The 22,074-nt window shown below is 42.6% G+C and overlaps 4 protein-coding genes across 4 annotated transcripts; 3 read left to right on the forward strand and 1 right to left on the reverse strand.

Annotated features, from left to right (window-relative positions):
- Positions 1 to 1,931: 1,931 nt before the first annotated feature.
- LOC145499704 (uncharacterized) lies at positions 1,932 to 8,689 on the reverse strand. The gene is made up of 2 exons (XM_081479231.1): positions 7,584 to 8,689; positions 1,932 to 7,328 (listed from the first exon to the last, which is right to left on the reverse strand). Exons 1-2 carry the CDS (start codon positions 7,745 to 7,747, stop codon positions 7,130 to 7,132), a joined length of 363 nt encoding a protein of 120 aa, XP_081335357.1. The 5' UTR covers positions 7,748 to 8,689; the 3' UTR covers positions 1,932 to 7,129.
- A 45-nt stretch (positions 8,690 to 8,734) lies between these two features.
- LOC145499703 (uncharacterized) lies at positions 8,735 to 17,250 on the forward strand. The gene is made up of 2 exons (XM_081479230.1): positions 8,735 to 10,983; positions 17,183 to 17,250. Exon 1 carries the CDS (start codon positions 10,060 to 10,062, stop codon positions 10,651 to 10,653), a length of 594 nt encoding a protein of 197 aa, XP_081335356.1. The 5' UTR covers positions 8,735 to 10,059; the 3' UTR covers positions 10,654 to 10,983; positions 17,183 to 17,250.
- Positions 11,711 to 16,269, forward strand: LOC145501432 (uncharacterized). Its single transcript, XM_081480911.1, has 2 exons — positions 11,711 to 15,049; positions 15,193 to 16,269. The coding sequence occupies exons 1-2, from the start codon at positions 11,711 to 11,713 to the stop codon at positions 16,267 to 16,269; spliced, it is 4,416 nt and encodes a 1,471-aa protein (XP_081337037.1).
- Positions 17,251 to 20,975: 3,725 nt separating the features above from the next.
- Positions 20,976 to 21,995, forward strand: LOC145501433 (uncharacterized). The gene has a single exon (XM_081480912.1). The coding sequence runs from the start codon at positions 20,976 to 20,978 to the stop codon at positions 21,993 to 21,995; it is 1,020 nt and encodes a 339-aa protein (XP_081337038.1).
- Positions 21,996 to 22,074: the final 79 nt, after the last annotated feature.

Here is a 22,074-nt window from a genome sequence, read left to right on the forward strand (position 1 = left end):
AACAACCATCTGGGTGTAGTGGTCATGAATGATATTAATGCCCACAATTTTTCCAGTCTACTTTGCAACTGTTCTAACAACCAACATCTATTTCATCAGCTGTCAATATGGCTTACAGTAGCAGTTAAATCAGCATGAGTTGTCTCAATTTTTCTACACACCACTAAGTTGAATCACATAAAAAAGGTTTCATGCATTTGTTTCTTCAAAGCATCATCATAGACTTGAGTGATAGTGTCCTTAACATAGACAGTTTTCTGTACTGTATTAAAACCTATAACCTCTTAATTTTAGGGGACATGGGATCACACCCTCTGTTTCACAGATATGTGTGGGGTGGCCTGGGTCAGTGCACGATGCTAGGGTGTTCAGAAATTTGCCACTGTATCAGTCAGCTGAGCATGAATTATTTCAAGGTGACACCCGTCTTCTTGGGGATTCAGCATATCCACTTCAAAGGTGCACATTTATCTACCAGTACATAATTCCAGTGGATTTTGTGTTAGTTGTCTTTGTTGATAAAAGTATTCCTTATTGCATATTTATTGCTATTGTATTTACAATAGGTAATAATGAATAACAAGGCATTTTCCTTTTAACACAGATATGGTGCTATGTTACAATATACACAACTCAAAAACAATACTTGCAATTTAGCTCACAAACCATGATTGCTATATCACAGTATCATTAATTTTTTCTGGTTGCTGTTACCATTCTGAGATAATGGTCATTGAACAAGGGCACAGATCTGTTATAATGAAAAGCACACCAGAACATGCCAACTGATTGAAAGAGCATTTGGGTTACTGAAGGGCAGGTGACGAAGGCTAAAGTACATCGAGATGGAAAATGTGCAGGAGGTCCCATCAGTCATTTCTGTGGCATGTGTTTTACACAATTTTTGCCTGATTGCTGATGAAGAAAGCATTGAAGAATTCCTTGATCTGGGTGATAATGGTGATGGTGATGATGACCAATCTGAATTCCACTTTCCAGTGCCTAGACCAGCAGCAGTTGCCAAGAGAAATCAAATGGTCATCTTTCTTGACCACTTAATATAGTTTTTATTTCTCAGATCAATAAGTTTGTTAAAACAGTTAGCTTGTTGCTAGACTGAAAACAGCACTGTATAAAAAAGAAAATGGAAGCAAAATATAAAAATAATGTCAGTTGTAAAAAGGAATGAAGGTATGATGACCAAGAGTTAGTAGTAAATGTACATTGCATACAACTTATAAAATATTCCCCCCACCATTACATTTCACAAATTAAGAGAGCAATACCACCTTACAAATATTTGTCCAAGTAACATACTCAATGATTTTGTTATAAAAACTTATTCCTCCTTTGTTGAACAGCGAGACCACACAAAGATGGAATGGAAAAGAGGATTCTTTTCAAAAACTATTAACAGATTACCTTGTTTGATGTAGGTTTGAAGCTTGTTAACAAAGGAATGGCAGGAAAATATAGTATACAGCTATTTCATGTCACTTGAAGAAACAGTTTTTTACTGAAAGATGTTGTACACCCTTGAGTGATTCTCCAGAGTCAGCTTAACAAGTAATTAAATGCAAACCATGTGCAAACAAATTATTGTTCAACAAAGCCTCATCATTCCCCATAACTTGTCACTATCAACTGAGAACAAGACATGCTTGCATGGCACACAGTGATGTTTATAACAAAAAGAGAATATAAAAAACTGTCATAAGTTGTGTGTATGTAAGCTCCTATCACTATTACTTTTTGATTTCCAATTTCAATATATAGAAATTAACATGAATGACATACAGTGTAGATTATCAACAAACTTAAGCAAACAACCTGTGTGTTCATAGGTTAGGCAAAAATTTGACACTTCAGAATGCTTTCTCTGTAACAGGAGGAAAGCAAACACTAGTTCAACTTATGAACTAGTGGAGAAGAACAAAAAGTAATATATTTTTTAAAAAAGCGTTTCAAAAAGCTCAATCTCGTAGACACAAGCTATAAAACAGAATAAAAGCTTAAAAGGTGTACATTTTTACTTTTAGTAAGCCTACATCGACCTTAGGTCAGGTAAGTACAAGCAAGAAATAAAATATGGGCAAGAACATGTGCACTTGGTCTACTTGGATCTAAAAAGTTAAGATTATTATTGTACAGAAGTTAAGCCTCTATCAAATAAGTTAAAACTAAGGGAAATCCAAAATTTCTCAAAGGAGGTTTACCTTATTCAAATGTATATGCCAACAAGCCATGCCAACGTACACTGAGACGAAATGCTCAAAAGTTTGGAGGTCGCACCATGTGGTTTCAACTTTCACACTTTTGACTGGAAAATAGGCGAGATATTTAAGCGTTTTCCTACTCCACAAGTGTAAAACAGAAATTTTCCAAAGGTGGAAACAGTCTCTGAAGAGGGTTGTTCTATAAACACTGGAAAACATGAACAACAAACCAGTAAATGTGGAAAACAATTTTTTTCTTAATGCATGCGTGTTTGATTGACGGTAAAAAAAAAAATGCTTCAGCTTTTATACTTTCCATTACATATCACAGGAATTGAACAAAACAAACATTTTTACATTAGGGCTTCTGATATTTCACGCAGTCACAGAGCTGCAAATTTCAAGTAAATCTGCAAAATCCCACGAAATTCACTAAAACACGCAAAATACCACAAATTCACTGAAAATCGTACCAAACACACATGGTTGCAACATATTTGAAACTTACATTGGCTGTTGGGGCTGTTTAGTTGCTGTAAACTTGCAAATTTATCGTGAAACTTTGTCACTGCAATGAGTAAACAACATCCAAAAACTACCGGGCACTCACTGTGGCCACGATGTAAAAACCTTTGCCATTGGTGCATTTCTTGAGCGCAATGTTCTTAAAAGAGCAAATGATGATTTCTGTTAAAAAGAACCTCTCGTCAAACAAATACAAACACGTACTATAGTCCAAATGAGTCGCTCAAATTTTCCTGCAAAATCGCCGGTTTTACAAAAGCAAAACTTATACGTGGTATGTGTTTCTGTTACTGTTGTTATTGCATAGGCTAAAGCTCATCATTTTCTGAAAAAAATGGCAAAATTGCTGTCTTTTTTTAGCTACAAACGTTTGTCAAATCAGTGCAAAACCAATTGCTCTCCAGCAAAATTTCCCCAGAAAACTCCCACGAAATCGGTCATTTTTTACTGATCATTTTTCAGCAAAATTTGCCCCAAAATGCCCAAAAATGTCCGTGAAATTGGCCGTTTTTTTCGTGAATTTGTCTGACTGTTTGACTGTTTTCCACAACCTATCAGAAGCCCTGTTACATATACATGTACAGATATAGCTGTGTGAACATATGTGTAACAATAATACAAACGAGACACATGTAGTAAGTCGCTTCAGTTTGCACAGACAAAAAGCACAGATAAAAATTGCAGTGCTGCACTGGTGCATATATAGCTCTTTACTTTGGCCTCAGGGTTTTACTGTACCACATGAACATGTCTCACGATAGAAGAATGAAATATTCTAACTCACTCTTGGTGAATACAGTGTATATATTCAAATGACTTTAATAATGTTCTCCAAGTCAGCTTTTTCTAAAATGTGACCCTCCACGGGAAAACAGGGATAAAAGTGATAGCACGCTCACAACATGCTAACACAACACAATTAGTGTGTCCTAAGACACGCTTTATAAGCACATTTAATTCATAGCACAATGAAGGACACACAACGATTTGTTTCAAAGATGTTAACCTGCTAAACCTTTTGTTTTGATTAGCGTGCTAACTGTAACACGCTTAGTGTGTGAGCTAGCATGCTAGAACATGCTACAGCTAAAAGGAACATGGCAGAGAGTTTGTGATCTCGCTCTCCAAAAAGTTATGTTTTTGCCTTATTAACTGCATTACAGAAAAAAATGTATAGGATAATTAGGAAAAATGTCAAGCTGATGAGTGGCAATAGGAGCTGGTCTCGTATTTGAAAAATAATCACATCATCGTTATCTGCCGTAGGGAAAGCAAAGTTAACACGTCTTTAACAGTAATTGTTGAAAGACAACAAATTTGGAGAATCCTACACTTTGCAAAAATTCCAGTTAAGGAGTTTTACTTGTCGTTTTTGCCATGTTGATTAAATGGGATCTTTAATTGTGATTGGTTTAGTGACTTGTCTGATAACAATTTCTTTGAGGACAAAGATAGCACAGTGGTGAGGACTTGCCTTCCACCAAGGACGAAGAGTTAGGCAGGGGGAAGGAAGAGAATGACCGTGTTACTTTCATTGCTTATATGTTGAACGGCAATTTCTCCTCATTTGCTTTCCATTTGTCCCCACCCTCAAGTCTCTTTCTGTTCTTATCTTTTTCTCTTACTAGTGGTGAACATCCTGAAGAATTGCCCCGTCCTTGTATCACGCTCACTAGGCTATCTTTGTGAAAAAATATTACGGCTGATCGCAGTATACCTCACTTGCCCATAAAACAAACAGTCGTATATAACATAAACAGAATATGGGGGCAAGGGTGGCAGAGGAGGTGTTCATTACAGAATATGGATTTTCACACAAAAATGGCCATCATTTTGTTTACTAATTCTCAAAGTCCTGGAAATTAGCTGGTCTGGAGAGCTGTTTTCTGCTGCTTATATTGTTTATTTTCTTTGAGTTTTTAAGTTTTGAAAATTTTACAATAAAAAAATCAGTTAAATATGAGTTGTAGAATTAATATCAACTGAATATGGTGCTAGAAAGTGCTCTACTATTCTTGAAATTTGACTTTGAAATACAGCTTTGGGTCCGTTGACTTACCAGGACTTTCGAGAAACAGGCCTGTCTGTTGTGGAGAAGAGGGGAAACAAAATCGGCGAGCAGAGCCAGCCTAACCTACATGGTTTTGTGTCCAGTTCCCAAAAGCAGAGCCCAATCAGCTAATCGGGTCTTCATTGCAAGTGTACTTCCAACTAGCTCTCATTATGGTTTTGAACACGTCTAATCTTGATGGTGGGAGTAAGTGCTCATGGGAGATCACGAGAGATGACAGATGAAAGGGAGAGAGACTGTTCTCACAAAAATCTGGGGAATAAAAATATGGGAATAAAATAAAAGTATGGAGATAAAATTTGAACACTTTTAAACTAGATGAGCGTACATTGGAGTTAAAGAGAATGCGCCAGTGTTGACAACCATACTGTACTAAGAGTTTCAAGTCGTGCACTTTCAAGGTCATTTGATCAAAGCTTGAGAATTTTTGGATAGTATTATGCTCAGAAAATGGGTTATCCTCCAATTAATTATTAATTTAAAGATGGGAGAAGACCTCCTCAGCCTAGCCTGCAACCAGTCTCTCTTTTGCCACTGCTAGGATCAGCAATGTTGATCCTAGCAGTATGCAGGACACTTGTCATACATGAACTCAGTTAAATGGCCTTGCCCTCCATGAGTTCTCATAGCTAAGTGGATATACCCTGCAAGCAGGCTCACCTTTGCGTCATCCATGCAAGTGGTACACTAGCAGCCATTAGGTATTGCAACAAAGAGTGTTCCATTTTCCTAGTTCTTGTGTACTCTCGAGTTCTTGAATGTGTATGTGCCACCGTCTTGTCCTTGTGGAATGAAATCTTCCCATATTTGAATAGTAACTGCTAGACGACGATCTACAAGAAAGTCGGTAACTCTGTCTTTCATACCAAATCTTCTGTTTATTAGCTTGGTATGGTGTTATATCCCTGCCAAACTTCGACTTTTGCTTTCAATGCTAACTTCACATTTTATTTTACTTTTCGGCAGTTCGACATTATAGCTTTGTAGTGCAACCTTGATGTTTCACGATGCAACACTGGAGTTTTACAATGTGACATTCAAGGTTCAAGATGCAACATTAAAGTTCTACAATGCGACTTTGAAATCTGCCCTGTGTGACAATTTTTTTCCACACAACAATCTCGTTTTCACATTTTCATTTCAATGCCTATAATCCAACATGTGAACTAGTTCATTTCGTACGAGGTTGTTCATATTATGCAAACTTGTTCCTTTCATGTGAGGTTGTTCATTTTATGCGGTTTTGCTTATGTTGTGCGAGGTTGTTCATTTTATGTGAGATTCACATTTTAACTTCCAACATGCAGGAATGATTTTTTTCAACAGAAGCCCACTGTACTCTTGCGGGCTCAAAACAATATGGCAGCGAGTGGTTTTCCCGCGCTTGCTGGGTTAGCCCCAAAACTTTGTGACAAGTGCTGACGTTTTTCTGCTCGGTCAGTTGCCTTGTCATCTGCAGGAAGAAGCACATGCATAACAATTGATGGTGAAAAGCGATCAGATAAGGAACATTGTTGCTTTGAATTATTGCTCGTTTTCACATTCGAATATTCAACTTCTACAATTCAACATTGCCCATTCACAATTCAATGTCCATATTTCAAATGCAACGTGGTTAGAACATGTGACAATCTTATTCGATGTTCAATGTGTTTGTACAGTATAAAATGCGATATGCTTGCAATGCAATCTAACATCCTTGTTTTCTGCATTCCCAATCAATATCCATATTTTGCTTTCAAATATCTCTGTTCAACACCCGACATTCATGTCTTTCAATGCAATGTTGATACCCAGTGTGTATGTTGCAGTGCAGCGTGCAATATGCCTGCTACGCGATCCAATATTCTTCTTTGGACATTGAACTTCATGCTTGAGTGACCTGACCTTGGGACGGTAGGTTGCTGGACAACCACTATCACACTCGTTCCCAGGGTCCTTTGACTGGTGCTGTCAAGATGGAGGCTTTCAGATGAGCATATGACCTCATCCAGCAGACGATTGAAATGCTAGACAATTCAGAGATTACATCTAAGAATAGACTACCTAACTCGCATATTAGTGAACCTTGATGGCAACTGTACACTGACAGATCAGATTGTTCGACTTTTGAGGGAGACCAGCCACCATCTCTGTGAAGTGGACTCGCAATCGATTGTTTGTGCCATACAGTACTGTAGTTTCTCAGTTATAAGGCGCACGGTTTTTTTCGAGGAAAATCTGTTTTTTCTTGGGAAGTTTTTGCCAAAATTTGGGTACGCCTAAAGTAAACAGACCGTTCACCGTCCAAGTCTGGTATTGGGATCGCACCTTGGTCTTAAAAGGTTTGTTGATACACTTGTCCAGGGGCTGCAACACGGGTGCAAATCCACCAGGAATAACTGCGACTTCTACGTTTCACCTCACCAGAAGATCTTTCACAGTGTTTTTCAAATGCCCACGCAATGAATCCCACACGAGGAGAGCTCTTTGGTCTGGGGTGTACCGAAGATTGCGTCGAATCCACTCCATCACTCCTAGAAATTTATAAGAAATACAGTCTTAGAATGCTAGAAAGCTTTATTATCAAGGCCGCATTGTGTTAAACAACTGCACAAGAAAAGCTAACAAACTGAAATTTGCATATGCACGTATGTGCTAAACAGCACGTGCTAGGTAACACAATACATCAACAATGAAATTCGAATCTCATTTCTGAGAAACAAGAAGTTTACTCTTCTCACTCACTTGTCGAAAAGATGCTACTCAGAATAAACAGTGTTTTAGCTTACCTTCTCCGTCCATCCAGCCTTTCTTGTGAATGGAGACCTACATCCTTGGTGGCACGTTGATTTTCAGCTGTCGAACTCCTTTGAATATGACCTTTGGGGGAAGTTTCTCGCCGTTCGCTTTCACCGTTAGTGCAAGTGTGAAACTCTGCTTGTCGGCACCGCATGACAACACTGGAACTGTTCTATTCCTGGTGAACTCCAAGGTTCTGGTGGCTGGCAGCTCAAACCGCGTTGGCGTTTTGTCCATATCGAGGATACAACTTAAATCATACCCCCAACGCTGGTCAGATCTCAGGACGAATCGATGAAATTGCATGACCTTGTCTTCCATGTTGGCAGGGAGTTGTTGAGCAAGAGTGGTCTTCGCTCTCGTGGAGATGGAGTGGCGACGTTTCCAGTCCGTGTACCAGCCATTGGATACTTTAAATTCAGGGTCGGTGCTGAGTTCTTTTGCCTTGATTCGAAGCATCATGCCGCTAACTGACAGACCTGCAACAACAATTAAAATAAAATGTCAGTTCCTTGATCAAATACAATGAACATAAACAGATTTATGGATCATCAGTGACAAGCACATTACTCCAGATTACTGAAAATGGAAAAATAAACTCAACAATGCTTACCTTGACTTTGCTGATCGCTGAACCAGTCAGCTAATTGCTGATCCATCTCAGCATACTTCGGTCAGAAGCCTCCCATAGATGTACACTTTGCTGTTATCCACCAGTGAAGTAAAACAAAGAAAACAAAGAAGTCAACATCATAGACCATAACCCAAACAAAAGCTACAAAACAAAGAAAAAGTTCACAGGCTTTTACACTGAGGTAAACCCTGAAATTGGATTGCTATAATACAGTCATAAGACAGTGTATATATGAAGGTCAACAAACAACAGTAACTAATGCCTGACACCTCACTACTCAGTGTGAACTGTCCAAAAAGTTAAACTGTCAACCAGAAACATGGAAACCTAACATATCAGAATTTGTAATCCAATTAAGTGTCCAGTGTCATAGACATTGTGAGGACTATGACAAACTTTTCAAATACTCACTCCAAACTGTTAGGTCATTAAAACATTGATATCATATAAATATATTATGCTTTTACCTGCTCCAACTAGGATTTAGACTTCAGGTTAACATGCTCATCAATATCTATTGTGTTTATTAAATGAGGTCCATACGTGACATCAGTGATAATGATTTAAACAGAATTACCAGAAGGCCAAAAGAGAACACCCAGGAATTGGCATAAGGATGCTGAAGAGATATCTGAGAAGTAACGCTTTAAGAGTACAGTGGGAAAGAGTGTGTCAGTCACTTCTTAGGACTGACCCTACAGGCGTACATCAAAGGTGGAGAGATTCGATTCGCTGCCATAAGTACTGGGTTCTTGGACCCCTAGCTCTATGGCACATTGATGGAAATTGTAAGCTTATAAGGTGAGAGAAAAGAGCTACCTGATGAATAAAATACACATCACACATCAATGTATCAATCAAATCTATGCACAGTTATTTCCTCAGCATTTGACTTTCGTGAAAACTTTGGTCAGATTCCCCACTGTATATTCCCATTAGGGCCTCACAGAATGGTTTAATCAAGAGGCCAATGCTAGTGAGTTGAGCCGAGACTCCGAGCAAGAGAGAACACATTTATTAACTGAAGACTAGAGGCAAATAGAACACAAACGAAGCAGGCAAAAGCAGTAACAAAGGTACCAAGCTAATTATGCACGAACTGTGAGACAATGAGGCGAACTAAACAACAGCGTGCATCCTAAGTGAAACAATGGAGCAAACTAAACGACTGCATGCAATATGTGTCGTGCTATGCTAGCTAATGGCGGGAACTAAACAACAATGCAAAATATGGTGTGACTTCTTTCTTCCGCTTGCCTTAGTAGATGAACAATAAACATAAAGCAAAGCTAGGTGCAGATTGGTAGTAAACATGCAGTTACAAAGAGTTAGAGGTCGATGCATAAATTAAGTATTACAACATAGATGAGTACCAGTGGAGAGTCATTCACAGTGTTCACAGCAACAGCTAAGTAACAGTCCTTGAGGTAAGCCAGGCGGTGAGTTGGATGGCTAGACCAGCATGGACCAGATGAGGAGGCAGACTCCAAGATTGGGGCATTAATGTCGTCAGACACGCTTCCGTCCGGGGGAGGAGAAGACTCAGGCACAGGAGGATTGTCAGTCTGAGGATCTGGTGGAGTAGCGCGTTCACAAGGGACTAAAGCAGGGGTAGGATTCAGAGTGCTCTGAAGGGTAGGAACGCGAGCGGCTTCCTTGTCAATGTACCCAGAAGAGGCTCTTTTTCGATATATTTAGGGTAGGAATCAGTGCTGTAACAGCAAGAAAGGTTAGATATGGCCTCCGTTAGGTCAGGAATGCCATATCATTCAGACAGTTCGACGCGATAGGAGGTTAAGTACAACTGTGAACCAGAGATACCGATTGCGGGCATGTGTCTTGGAGCCATCAGAAGTGATGTAAACCAAATCACCGACCTGAACGGGCATGGCAGGGCAAGGACAGTGGCCGGGGACTTTGGATCTCTCACTAGTGGGATGGTTACAGAGCCACGGGGAGTGCTGTTGTCAAACAACTTGGAGGTCAGAAAAAGGGATCTGTGCATTGGTAAATTAGCCACGTTGAAGCCACATCTTGCAGGCAGACAATCCTCTGTTACGGATACAGGTGTTGAGATTGGCTGTTGCCAGAGCCAAGGTGAGAGGAGTGATTGTACCACCCTCCGGACAAATACGAAGAAGCTCATCGCCAAGTTTGGCGACGCATTTCTCTGCCACAGGATTCTTGTTTGGGTTTTTGACTCGACCGACTTCCACAGCAAAGCCATACTGCCTAAGGATTTCATCATCGCACAGAGAAGCGAAGCCAGGAGTGGGGTCTACCCTTATGATGGAAAGGAGGCCAGACAGAGGGCACAGCTCAAGGCACAATTGGAGGAGACTGAAGCAAATGGATTCATGACGTTTGTCATCCAGCAAGCAGGAAGCAGTGAAGGACGTGGAAGTCTAACAGATGACAAGTACTAGCTTACGGTTGCACTTTATGATGTCTGCAGTGAAGGAAATACCAAAGCCGTCAGATCAGGAGGATCAGAAGTTGACTGTTCAACAAGACTGGACGGAACTTTCTTCAGAGAAGAGCACAGGTGGCACCACTGCGAGCACCGATCCAGGGCTTTGTACAGATCTAAGGCAAAGAAGTAACACTGCAAAACCAGTTTCATTTGGTGATGGGAATGGTGGTCCAGCTTCACGAGCAGGGCAGCAAGGAAGCCATCAATGACAGAGCGTGCGAGGACTATACATTTGCGGGATGCAGCGAAAGGTTTGTCACGTTTTACGAGCAGCCCATCACAGGTTGTAAGATCCAAGTGTAACATTTTTTCTATTATTCGTTCTTGCGTAATTTGTTTTTCCTTTGCGTACGCAAATTAGTTTATACTTCTTTTCGTCCTTTTGTTTCGTCCTTTTTTTTGCGTCAATTTAGGTGTTTATTCCTTTCTGTCAGTTTTCGCGCCCTCGTTAGCGTTTCTTTGCTGTTTCATCTTCATTAGCGCCTTTCTAAGTTTCTATAGTTTTATTTTCCGCATGTTCTAGCGTATTTTCCATATCATAGCTTTGCAGTACAGTTTTGGGGCAGTTCATTTTGGTCCGCGCTTAGTGCAGTTCTATTTAGCTTTCGTGCTAGTCTCTTCGCGTCATTCGCAGTCCGATTCACAACAATTTTCTCTGGCCGAAACAATGTAAGTGTAATTCACAGTCCTCGTTTTGCAGTTTTATTTCTTTATTCGAATTTAGCTTAGTCGCAACTTGTAACTTTTGCTCCTTTACTGTTTTAGTTTCAACCCACGCTGTTTGTAACCACGTTGTTTGTATCCACGCTGTTTGTATCCATGCTGTTTGTAACCACGCTGTTTGTATCCACGCTGTTTGTATCCACGCTATTTGCATCTATGCCGCTCGTATGCACACTCTTTGTACCACGCCGTTTTGATTTGTGGAGTTGTTTATTAAAGGCCAAGAGAGTTTTTTATGCTTATTGCAGTTTCATCATTGAAAATTGTTGGTGACATGTCGTTTCATCATGAGCTTTAGCCGCAAGCAGTTTACAGATCCTGCCACCCGGCGAGTTGGAACACGCATGCGACAACCAAACCGTTCGCTGGATTTTGAGGTGTCTAACCTGGAAACACTTCGTGTAAAGAAAAATTCAAGGTCTGGTCATCTATCTACCGTAACAGCCATTTCCAATGAAATTTCTGGCTTGCTTACTGATGATCATAATCTTCAGGAGGTTAAGGAGAAGCTTCCTTACTTGGACAACGCTTTTGAAAGATTCAAAGAGGCCCATCACGACTACGTCGGAGAAATTCTGGATGAGAACGCCATTATTGAGGGTCAACGCTATCTTGAAGACAAAGAGAGAAAGGTTCGTGTGTTCCGTCAGGAGATCGTCGACTGGATAATTAATATCGAACACAAGCTATTAGCTGAATCGCTTCAAGTAGATTCGGCGGTGAATCCCGAGGATTCAATTAGTTGTGCTGGCACACCAATTCCTTCAGGTGCTTCCAAGGTTTCAAAACATTCAAGTCGAGCAAGTTCACGTGGTGGCCGTGCTTCATCAGTTGCAGCCACGAGAGCCAAAGAAGCCGCAAGAATTGCCAAGTTAAAAGCTGAAATTTCTATGCTCGAAAAGTGCCAAACACTCGAAGAGAAAAAGTTTTGTTTGCAGCAGGAAGAATTACGCCTTAACCTCGAAGCCGAAATGGTCAAGACAACAGCTAAGGAGAGGGTCTACGCAGCAATGACCTCCCCTTCTCTACCGGAGGTGAAGCCTTTAAAATTGGAGACAGAGCTCCAGGATCAGGATCCCCCTCGTACCAGCCCCCGCACGAAAAGGTCTTTTCCAGGCGAGGTGCACCACCCAGGCCAGGGCGTGTCCATGGATTCTGTTCCTTACGGCCAGTTTGATTATCAAGCGTGTACAGTCGGCGAGGATCTGAGAAAGGAAACGATTGGTTTGCAGCGGCAACACACTGCTCTTCAGTTTCAGCAGAATAGAATAATGGAATTGCTAGCGCATAATCAGAATAGGAACAAACTTCTGCAGCCCCGTGTTCCTGTGTTTGACGGAAACCCTATTGAATACCGCCCCTTCGTTCGCACTTTTGAAAATTTGGTTGAATCCAGAACATTTAGCAGTACTGATAGACTCTATTACCTCGAGCAGTTCACCACAGGGGACATTAAGGAACTTGTGAGATCCTGTCATCATTTACCAGCGGAAGAAGGTTACGATGAGGCTCGTAGGCTTTTGAGAAGGAAGTATGGTGACGATTATCGCATAGCATCCGCTTACGAGATGAAGGCCCTCGATTGGCCGAGCATAAAGGCAGAAGATGGTGTGGCTTTGAATCGTTTTTCAGTCTTTCTCGCAAGTTGCAAGAACGCATTGGCAGGTAGCCAGTACATTTCTAAGTTTGATCAGCCAGGAAACATTCAAATGTTGGTGCTCAAGATTCCTTACAGCATGAGAGAAAGATGGCGTCGCTTAGCTGATGACATCATGGACAGACAGTTAAGGCCAGTACAATTCAGTGACTTCGTTGCCTTTGTTGATCGCGAAGCAAGAATACTAACCAACCCAGTCTTTGGCAAGATATCCGATACCGTAAGATTGGTGCCTGGTCAGCGGTCCTCTGGTGGCAAGACATCCAATCCCAAGAACCTCAGTCTCTTAGCACATGTAGGCGATAGTGAAGGTCCTACCAGTGAGACGGTTCCGCAGGGTGTAAAGGAGCCAAGTCAACGCGCCGATGGAGAGCAGGGACCTCAGACTCGCAAGGTTCAGCTATCCGGAATCGATCAGGGTCCCTCACAAGGGAAAAATCGGTGTCTCTATTGTAGCAGAAACCACGCCCTTGAGGATTGTCAGTCATTGCAGTGGAAACCCTACCAAGAGAGAATTCAATTCCTATTGTCCAAAAAGCTGTGCTTTGGATGTTTATCCACCGAACATGTCGCAAAGTTTTGCCCGCAAAGGAAAAATTGCAAGATTTCGAACTGTAAAGGACGGCATCCTACTGTTTTACATACAAGCTCTCGTGAGAGACCAGCTGTCGATGTTGGAGTGGGTACGGAGGACGTAATCAGCACTCAAGTTTGTAGTCACATGGTAAAAACGGGCACCAGTGCTAACAGTGAGACTTCGGGAGAGGGTCGTATGACAGGCATGGCCGTAATACCAGTTAGAGTGAGAGCGAAAGATAGTGATAAGAGCGTCATCACCTACGCCTTCTTGGATAACGGTAGCAACTCCAGTTTCTGTACTGAATTGCTCATGAAGCAGCTCGGGATTAATGGTCAGCAAGTTAAGATATCCCTGTCTACTCTTGAGAAGGAAAATAACATCACCAACAGCTTCCTGGTTCGCGACCTTCTTGTATCCGATTTGGATGAGAACGAGTGGATTAGCCTCCCGACCGTTTACACCAGGCCGGAGATTCCTGTGTCCAGCAGTGACATTCCAACTCAGGACGACGTTGATCAGTGGCCCCACTTGCAAGGAGTTTTTCTACCTCGTCTCAACGCTGAGGTTGGCCTTTTGATTGCTAGTGATGTTCCCAAGGCTCTCGATCCACTTGATATCAAACACAGTCAAGACGGTGGTCCTTATGCTTCAAGAACGCGAATCGGCTGGGCGGTAAATGGTCCCTTACGCCGTCGTCACCATAGTTCATGGTCATCCACTTTTGTTGCTAAAGTCGATCACCGGCTCCAACAGATGATAGCAGACTTCTACAATCGCGATTTTACTGATCCCACCATTGATAGCAAGACAGAGATGTCTCAAGACGAACGTAGATTTATGCAAATCGCCGAACAGATGGTGGAATTGAGAAATGGGCACTATCAAATCTCTTTACCATTTAAGGATTGCCAAACGCCTGTACCCAGCAACAAGGCTCAGGCCTGGCAGCGCACCATTTGGTTGAAGAAAAGGCTGGAACGAGACCCGAAGTTGTACCAAGATTGTAAGGCCTTTATGGAAGACATTCTCTCCAAAGGATATGCACGCAAAGTGTCCCCTGATCAGAAGAGCCCCGCGAAGGGCACCGCCTGGTACATACTGCACCATGGTGTTTACCACCCTCGCAAGCCAGGAAAGATCCGCGTTGTGTTTGACTGTTCGGCCAAATTTATGGGAAAGTCTCTCAATGACATGCTGTACAAGGGCCCGGACCTAAGCAGTTCGCTTGTAGGAGTCCTGTTGAGGTTTCGTGAAGAGAGAGTGGCTGTTATGGCGGACATAGAGTCCATGTTCCACCAAGTGAGAGTTCCCGATCCTGACAGTTCCTTTCTGCGTTTTCTTTGGTGGGAGGATGGCAACATGGCGCACGAATTACAAGAATATCAGATGGTAGTTCACTTGTTGGAGCCATTTCATCACCGGCTTGCACAAATCTCGCACTCCGCAAGACAGCAGAAGATAATCGTCACAGCTTCCCTCCTGACGTCATCAACACAGTTAAAAGAAACTTTTATGTTGATGATTGTTTGAAGTCCCTCCCTGGCGAGCAGAAAGCCATTGAGCATGTTGGCAGTTTATGCACTTCACTATCACGTGGTGGTTTCAAGCTAACCAAATGGGTCAGCAATAGCCGTGATGTTCTGCAAGCCATCCCTGAGAAGGAGCGCGCAAAGGACATCAAGGACATGGACATAAGGAAGGACAAGTTGCCTGTTCAGCGAGCCCTAGGAGTTCAATGGTGTGTAGAATCCGACTCGTTCCGCTTCAGAGTCAACATTAGCTCCCGTCCACCAACGCGTAGGGGTATCTTGTCTCTAGCGAGTGCTATTTTCGATCCGTTGGGATTCCTGGCACCGTTCGTTCTGACCGCAAAAGAAATCCTTCAAGATCTTTGTCGCATTAAGCTAGGATGGGACGATGAGATCCCGACTGAGTACGCTGCACGTTGGGAAAATTGGCTAGCAGATGTTCCAAAGCTCTCGGAGTTTGCTGTGAGTCGCTTTTTAAAGCCAGAGGATTTTGGTCCCGTTAAATCCAGTCAGCTGCATCACTTCTCTGATGCCTCAGAAGCTGCTTATGGTTCAGTGACTTACCTTCGACTAGTCAGCCATGAGGACCGAGTTCATTGTTCCTTCCTGTTTGGAAAATCACGCGTTGCTCCTTTGAAAGCTATTTCCGTTCCTCGTTTAGAGCTCTCGGCCGCAACCGTTTCTGTGCGACAAGACAAGATGCTCAAGGAAGAGCTGGAGATGCCTCCTAATTGCGAATCCGTGTTTTGGTCAGACAGCATGTCAGTGCTTCGTTATGTGAAGAACGAAAGTACGCGTTTCCACACGTTTGTTGCCAATCGGGTTGCCGTACAACGAGAGGGCTCAAATCCAGATCAGTGGCGCTATGTGGAAGGTGTAGCGAATCCTGGAGATTGCGCTTCAAGAGCGTTGACTGCCAATGCATTGTTGAGCTGCCAAAGATGGTTACTGGGGCCGGAATTTCTCTGGAAGTCAGAAGAAGATTGGCCTAGGAACCCCTCATCGCTTGGATGTCTTCAAGACGGAGACCTGGAAGTGGAGCGCGGAAAATTCCCCTCGCAATTCATGGCCCCTTGGTAGAGTGGTAGAAGTCTTTGCCGACAAGAAAGGTTTGGTGCGCCGTACCAGGGTGAAAGTAAAAGAAGCAGTTTTGGAAAGGCCAATTGACAAGCTTTGCTTGCTGATAGAAGCTTGAACTTTCCCTTTGGAGTTATTTTCTGTGCAATTTTCTGAATTCAGGAGAAGAGAACATTAAGAACTCTTAGAAAGACACTTAGATCTTTAATTGTTTAATTTAAGTGCCTCGCGTGTGCTCCTCATGGGGCCGGTATGTAAGATCCAAGTGTAACATTTTTTCTATTATTCGTTCTTGCGTAATTTGTTTTTCCTTTGCGTATGCAAATTAGTTTATACTTCTTTTCGTCCTTTTGTTTCGTCCTTTTTTTGCGTCAATTTAGGTGTTTATTCCTTTCTGTCAGTTTTCACGCCCTCGTTAGCGTTTCTTTGCTGTTTCATCTTCATTAGCGCCTTTCTAAGTTTCTATAGTTTTATTTTCCGCATGTTCTAGCGTATTTTCCATATCATAGCTTTGCAGTACAGTTTTGGGGCAGTTCATTTTGGTCCGCGTTTAGCGCAGTTCTATTTAGCTTTCGTGCTAGTCTCTTCGCGTCATTCGCAGTCCGTTTCACAACAGTTTTCTCTGGCCGAAACAATGTAAGTGTAATTCACAGTCCTCGTTTTGCAGTTTTATTTCATTATTCGAATTTAGCTTAGTCGCAACTTGTAACTTTTGCTCCTTTACTGTTTTGGTTTCAACCCACGCTGTTTGTATCCACGCTGTTTGTATCCACGCTGTTTGTATCCACGCTGTTTGTATCCACGCTATTTGCATCTACGCCGCTCGTATGCACACTCTTTGTACCACGCCGTTTTGATTTGTGGAGTTGTTTATTAAAGGCCAAGAGAGTTTTTTACGCTTATTGCAGTTTCACAGGTAATGCTTGACATCTTTGATGTTTCTCAGCATCTTTGACAGGCAAGTGCCCTGCTTAAGATGGGAGTGGACACGCCTCAAGTCGGGGCACTCTAGCTGCGATTGGAGCCAGGCGGAACAGCTTGTGAAAGGGAGGGACTTCCTCCCCGATAGCACATCATGAACAGATATGGGACATACAGCCAGGTCTTCAGCTTTGGATACAAATGAATGGACTTGGCAGCAAGGGTCGTCGCAAGCTGGTGCATTATGACTAGTGAAATCAGAAAGCAGGTTTGTGGAACTGGCCAGATGGAGCAGTGTGACTTGGTAACAGGTAACAGATGATAGGAATGAAGTAACTCAAGGACTGGAAGACAACTGGACACACAACTTGCTGTCAGTCACTACATAAGTCTTAGACTTTGATTGAATTATACAAGGGGCGTAATGCTTGACAGTGGCCGCAATAGATAATGCCTCTATTTCACATGACAACCAGGAGGGTTGATGTTTTTTAAACTTGGCACTGAAATAGCCGGTGAGGTGCAGCTTCTGGTCACGAAGTACATAAAGAGTGGCATCAAGGCCATTCGTCTCGACACAGCCATCGGTCACGATCAAGAGCTGATCATCAGGCTTGGGAAGAGTGATGGATCTGTTAGATGTGAGTGCTTCTTGACAGGAGCAGAAACACACCACGAGCCCATCAGTCCAGGAGATTGTATTCTGAGATTGAGAACCAGCCATAAGGGACTTGAGAGGAACGAGGAGTTTAGCAGCTCCATTAAGGACCTGGCCAAGCATCTTGTACAAACCAACAAAAGCACAGAGACCGCAGACGTTCTTGGGTGGCTCACAAGAAGCCAGAGCAGCTAGATGGCGGGAAGATGCATGCATTGAACCTTGGGACAAAATCCAACCAAGAATGGTGGTCAAAGCCAGGCAGATTATGGTTTTTGCAGGTGAGAGGCAAAGGTTGCAGCAATCCAGAGCCGAGAGCACTTTTTGCCAGTTTGTAAGGAGCTCCTGATGAGTGTTACCACTGCAATACAAGTCATCAGCAATCTTAGCAACACAACCCTCATGAATACAATCATCCAGGACACCACACATTAGCTCCTCAAGGGCCATCTCAGAACTGGAGATTCCCATGGCACAGTGCGTGTAGACAGAAACACGTTTGAAGGGTGTAACCACACCGCAATACTTCATAGAATTCTTTGCAAGGGGGATTTGGTAGAATGCCTGGGACAAATAAGAGACTATGATGTACTTCCAGCAAGCAATCTTCAGAAGGGTGGAGTCCACATCCGGCATTAGTGAGGGCTGAGGCTTGCTATAGCGGCCCACGTCAGTAAAGGCTGTGACCAAGTGGAAGGCGCCATTCCTCTTCCTCACTAGGAAGAACAGATTCAAATATTCTACCAAAACCTTTAAAAGAGGGTCCACGTGTATGGACTCAACAGGAGAATAGGGAGGAGCAGGAATCTAGGCAACCAGCAAGACGGTATGGCAGCTTGGATTGAGGAGGGCTCTCTGGGGGATTCCAGAACAGTTAGACATGCATGGCATAAATGGTCGTTCTTACGGACAAGCAAGGGCTTGTCAGTATTGTTAAGAAGTCTCAGTTTACCGCCAATGCATTGGACGATGTCAGGTTGAGGCCAGATGTGAGTAGGTTTGAGGTGACTAGAAGAGACTAAATCCATACATGGGTTGATGGCAAGTGAAGAATCTTTAGGCAACTCCACAGGAGCATCAGTTTTAAGGAACTCACCAGGCCAAACAGTGGTGTTAGTGTTCGGGGCATGAAGGAGGTGGCAAGCTCTGACAGCGTAGTGCATCTGAGGACTTTGGGAACAACCATAGGATGCCATGTTGCATCCAGTGATGATGATCTCACATTTAGTGGGGCAGACTGCGATGTCGTTTGAAGTCATGAAGGGTGTTCCAGCCAGTATTCCAACATTGAGGTCCTTGCCAACGAGAGCTTCCAGAGTGAGAGATCTGCCCTGACGAATCAGAGGAAGGCGGGTCTCACCGACAATGGTTAACAGAGTACGACCATCAGCCTGTAAAGCGGCCTTGGAGCTTTTAGTCACCTTGGCACCAATATGCCTAGCTAGAGAAGCTCTCATCATATTACGTTCTGTGCCAGTGTCGATTGTAAGGCGTAAGGGGTGATGACTTTAAAAAGCGTGAAGGAATGGAGACTGGGAAACATTTACATCACGAGTGACAGGAGGTTCCATGGTAGGTAGGGCTCCGGAGAAACAGTGAGGCATATTTGAGAATTTTTGAAACTCTGAAGGGCCTGCCTGATCAAGGCTGTGCTGGTAATCATAACTGCTCTCATCTAATTCAACACCGGCCACTTGGTGGATCTTGGACATGAAGAGATGGTTAGGCTTGGGCAGAAACTTGCAACTGCTCAGGAAATGAGACCAGAAATCTGGGGGAGCAGCCTGCTGGCAGAGTGGACAGGACTTGACAGCTCGCGGCTTGGGCGCTAGCCTGCGTCGAGCATAAACAAATGATCAATGATCAGTTAGGGGAGCATAGCATAAGACCTTTGATTCATCACTGGTGTGGAGCTCGTCAAGTAACGACTTGAGAGCTTTGGAGATCTCAGGGTTCACAGAGGCCAACGTTTTACTACATAACACGGTTCCATAACGCTGTTTCACAAGCCAGGGAAGGTTGGAATGGAGTAAGCATAACCACGTAAGAACAACAAAATTTTCAGGGATGGTGATAGTTCTTCCTCATTGTCAGGAATCTCGCCACGATGAGTGATTCCGCTGGATGTAGTGAGCAGGTTGTCCTCAACAAAGGCCATTAAGCTTTGGAATAAATCCTCGGGACATTGTTTGGACTTCAGAGAAATGCTTCCGAGGTCCAAGAAACAGGAACTGCTTAATTGCAAGCCATAATGCTGCCGGATCGTTTGCCAAATGCTGCTAATAGATGTAGAATTCTTGACAATTGAGTTCCGGGAAATAGGGGCATAATTCGCAATTTGGTTGAGCGTCATTTCCAAATATTATACGTATATAGTAAACTTTATTTGATAAGTAGGTTGTAGAGGGGATTTGGCAGCCGAAGGGCTGATGTGGACCTACTATACACAAACTATAAAATTTTACAAACATGAAAGATATTAATAAAAGAATAAGAACTATGTACAGGGGAAAATTTATGATCATATATACATATTTGATTCACTAGAACCTAATTAAGACAATATTGTCAGAAATTAGACAGATCAAAAATATATAAAATCATCTTTTTTTGCAGTGATCAAAGTCGTTTCCTTACTGAAAGAAAACGCAGCAGTGTCCTTGGCGTGTTTCTTTAATATCTGCTTATAAGAATAAAAATTTTCAGGTACTCTAACTGATCTATTTAAAAAATTCCAGATCACAGGGCCTCTGTACTCTAAAGTGTTTCTTCCAGTATCATTTAAACCTATTGATATTAAATTGATTGGGAAAGCGAGATGACCTAGAAGTTGCATTTTTAGAGAAAAGTTCAGAAACAGATTGGTTTGAAGTTTCAAAGTTCACATTGTGCATTAACATAAGAACAGAGTTTTTATAAAAGTAAGCAAAAGGGAGCCAGTTTGATTTAATGAAAGAGATGTTATCAGCCAGCGATGGTTGAAGGTTGTTTATAATACGAGACGCTCTTGTGTGGATTAAGTTCAGAGAATTCATTGCAGAGGGGGAGCGATTTCCCCATACTGAAAATACTACGTTATGCTGGGAATAATAGATTTGAAGTATAATACCATCAGGTGTCGGGGTGTGCCATGGGATCTCCGGTGAGTACAGTGATCGCCGAGCTTGTAATGCAAGAAGTTGAGGAGAAAGCGTTAGAAACGTCGCCCGTTAGACCAAAGTGGTGGCGTCGCTATGTTGACGATTGGAACGCTTGTAGAAAGAGGGATGGTGTTGAAGTTTTTCACAGCCACTTAAACTCGATAAATGTCAATATTCAGTTTAAAGTAGAGATGCCTACAACAACTATGGGCAAGAACAGCATAGCCTTCTTGGACACTAACAACACTGTTAATGAGGATGGTAAGTTCGAGGTGGGTGTATACCGCAAGGCCACACATACAAGCAAGTATTTAGACTTCCATTCACACAGCCCAGCGCAAAGCAAGAGAGCTGTTGTTAAGACTCTAATGGACCAAGCTAAATGCATTCCATCAACAACTGCGCAAAGACAAAATGAGAAACGACATGTTATTAGTGATCTAAAAGCTAATGGTTATTCCAAGAGCTTTATCAAGTCAGTTGGTGAATCGAACAGAACAAACATGCAACCAAGAACCCAGGAGAATCCAAAGGCATACGCCTTGATTCCATATGTGAAAGGAGTGTTGGAACGTGTTCAACGCATTTTGAGCCACAAAAACATCAGGACAGCTTTCAAACCAGTACAAACATTGGGAAATGTTTTCAAAAAGCCCAAAGACCGGCCGACAAAAGAGCAATTAAAAGGCATTGTGTACAAAGTGACCTGTAGGACATGTTCTTTCACGTATGTCGGGGAAACCAGAAGAAATTGGAAATCTTGGGGGTCTGAACACAAGCCCAGAACCAATGGAAATGTCAATTCCGCAATTAAACAGCATGCGGAAACCGGCCACAATATACATCCTATTTACGCCAACATTCTTGAAACAGGTGTGAGCAGCAAGAACAAAAGACTCTTTATGGAATCCCTGCACTCTTTCTTAAACAAAAACTCCATAAATGAAAGAGCACCCTTCCCAAGGGTTTATGCGTCACTGGTTGCCTCCCTAGGGGGCAACGAACAATAACATCCCAGCTTATTAAAATTCTGTGAATTGCGCGAAATCATCATTCTCTGAAGAAGACCACAGAAGGCAGTCGAAAATT

The sequence above is a fragment of the Orbicella franksi genome, chromosome 10 (assembly GCF_964199315.1).
Source record: "Orbicella franksi chromosome 10, jaOrbFran1.1, whole genome shotgun sequence".
In the NCBI taxonomy this organism is placed as follows: domain Eukaryota; kingdom Metazoa; phylum Cnidaria; class Anthozoa; order Scleractinia; family Merulinidae; genus Orbicella; species Orbicella franksi.

Coding starts and splice junctions, on each gene's coding strand:
- LOC145499703 (XM_081479230.1), top strand. CDS start 10,060: ATGTGTCTTGGAGCCATCAGAAGTGATGTAAACCAAATCACCGACCTG.
- LOC145499704 (XM_081479231.1), bottom strand. CDS start 7,747: ATGCGGTGCCGACAAGCAGAGTTTCACACTTGCACTAACGGTGAAAGC. Junction 7,329..7,583: donor AGGCTGGATGGACGGAGAAG/GTAAGCTAAAAC, acceptor ATAAATTTCTAG/GAGTGATGGAGTGGATTCGA.
- LOC145501433 (XM_081480912.1), top strand. CDS start 20,976: ATGGGATCTCCGGTGAGTACAGTGATCGCCGAGCTTGTAATGCAAGAA.
- LOC145501432 (XM_081480911.1), top strand. CDS start 11,711: ATGAGCTTTAGCCGCAAGCAGTTTACAGATCCTGCCACCCGGCGAGTT. Junction 15,050..15,192: donor AATTACAAGAATATCAGATG/GTAGTTCACTTG, acceptor GATTGTTTGAAG/TCCCTCCCTGGCGAGCAGAA.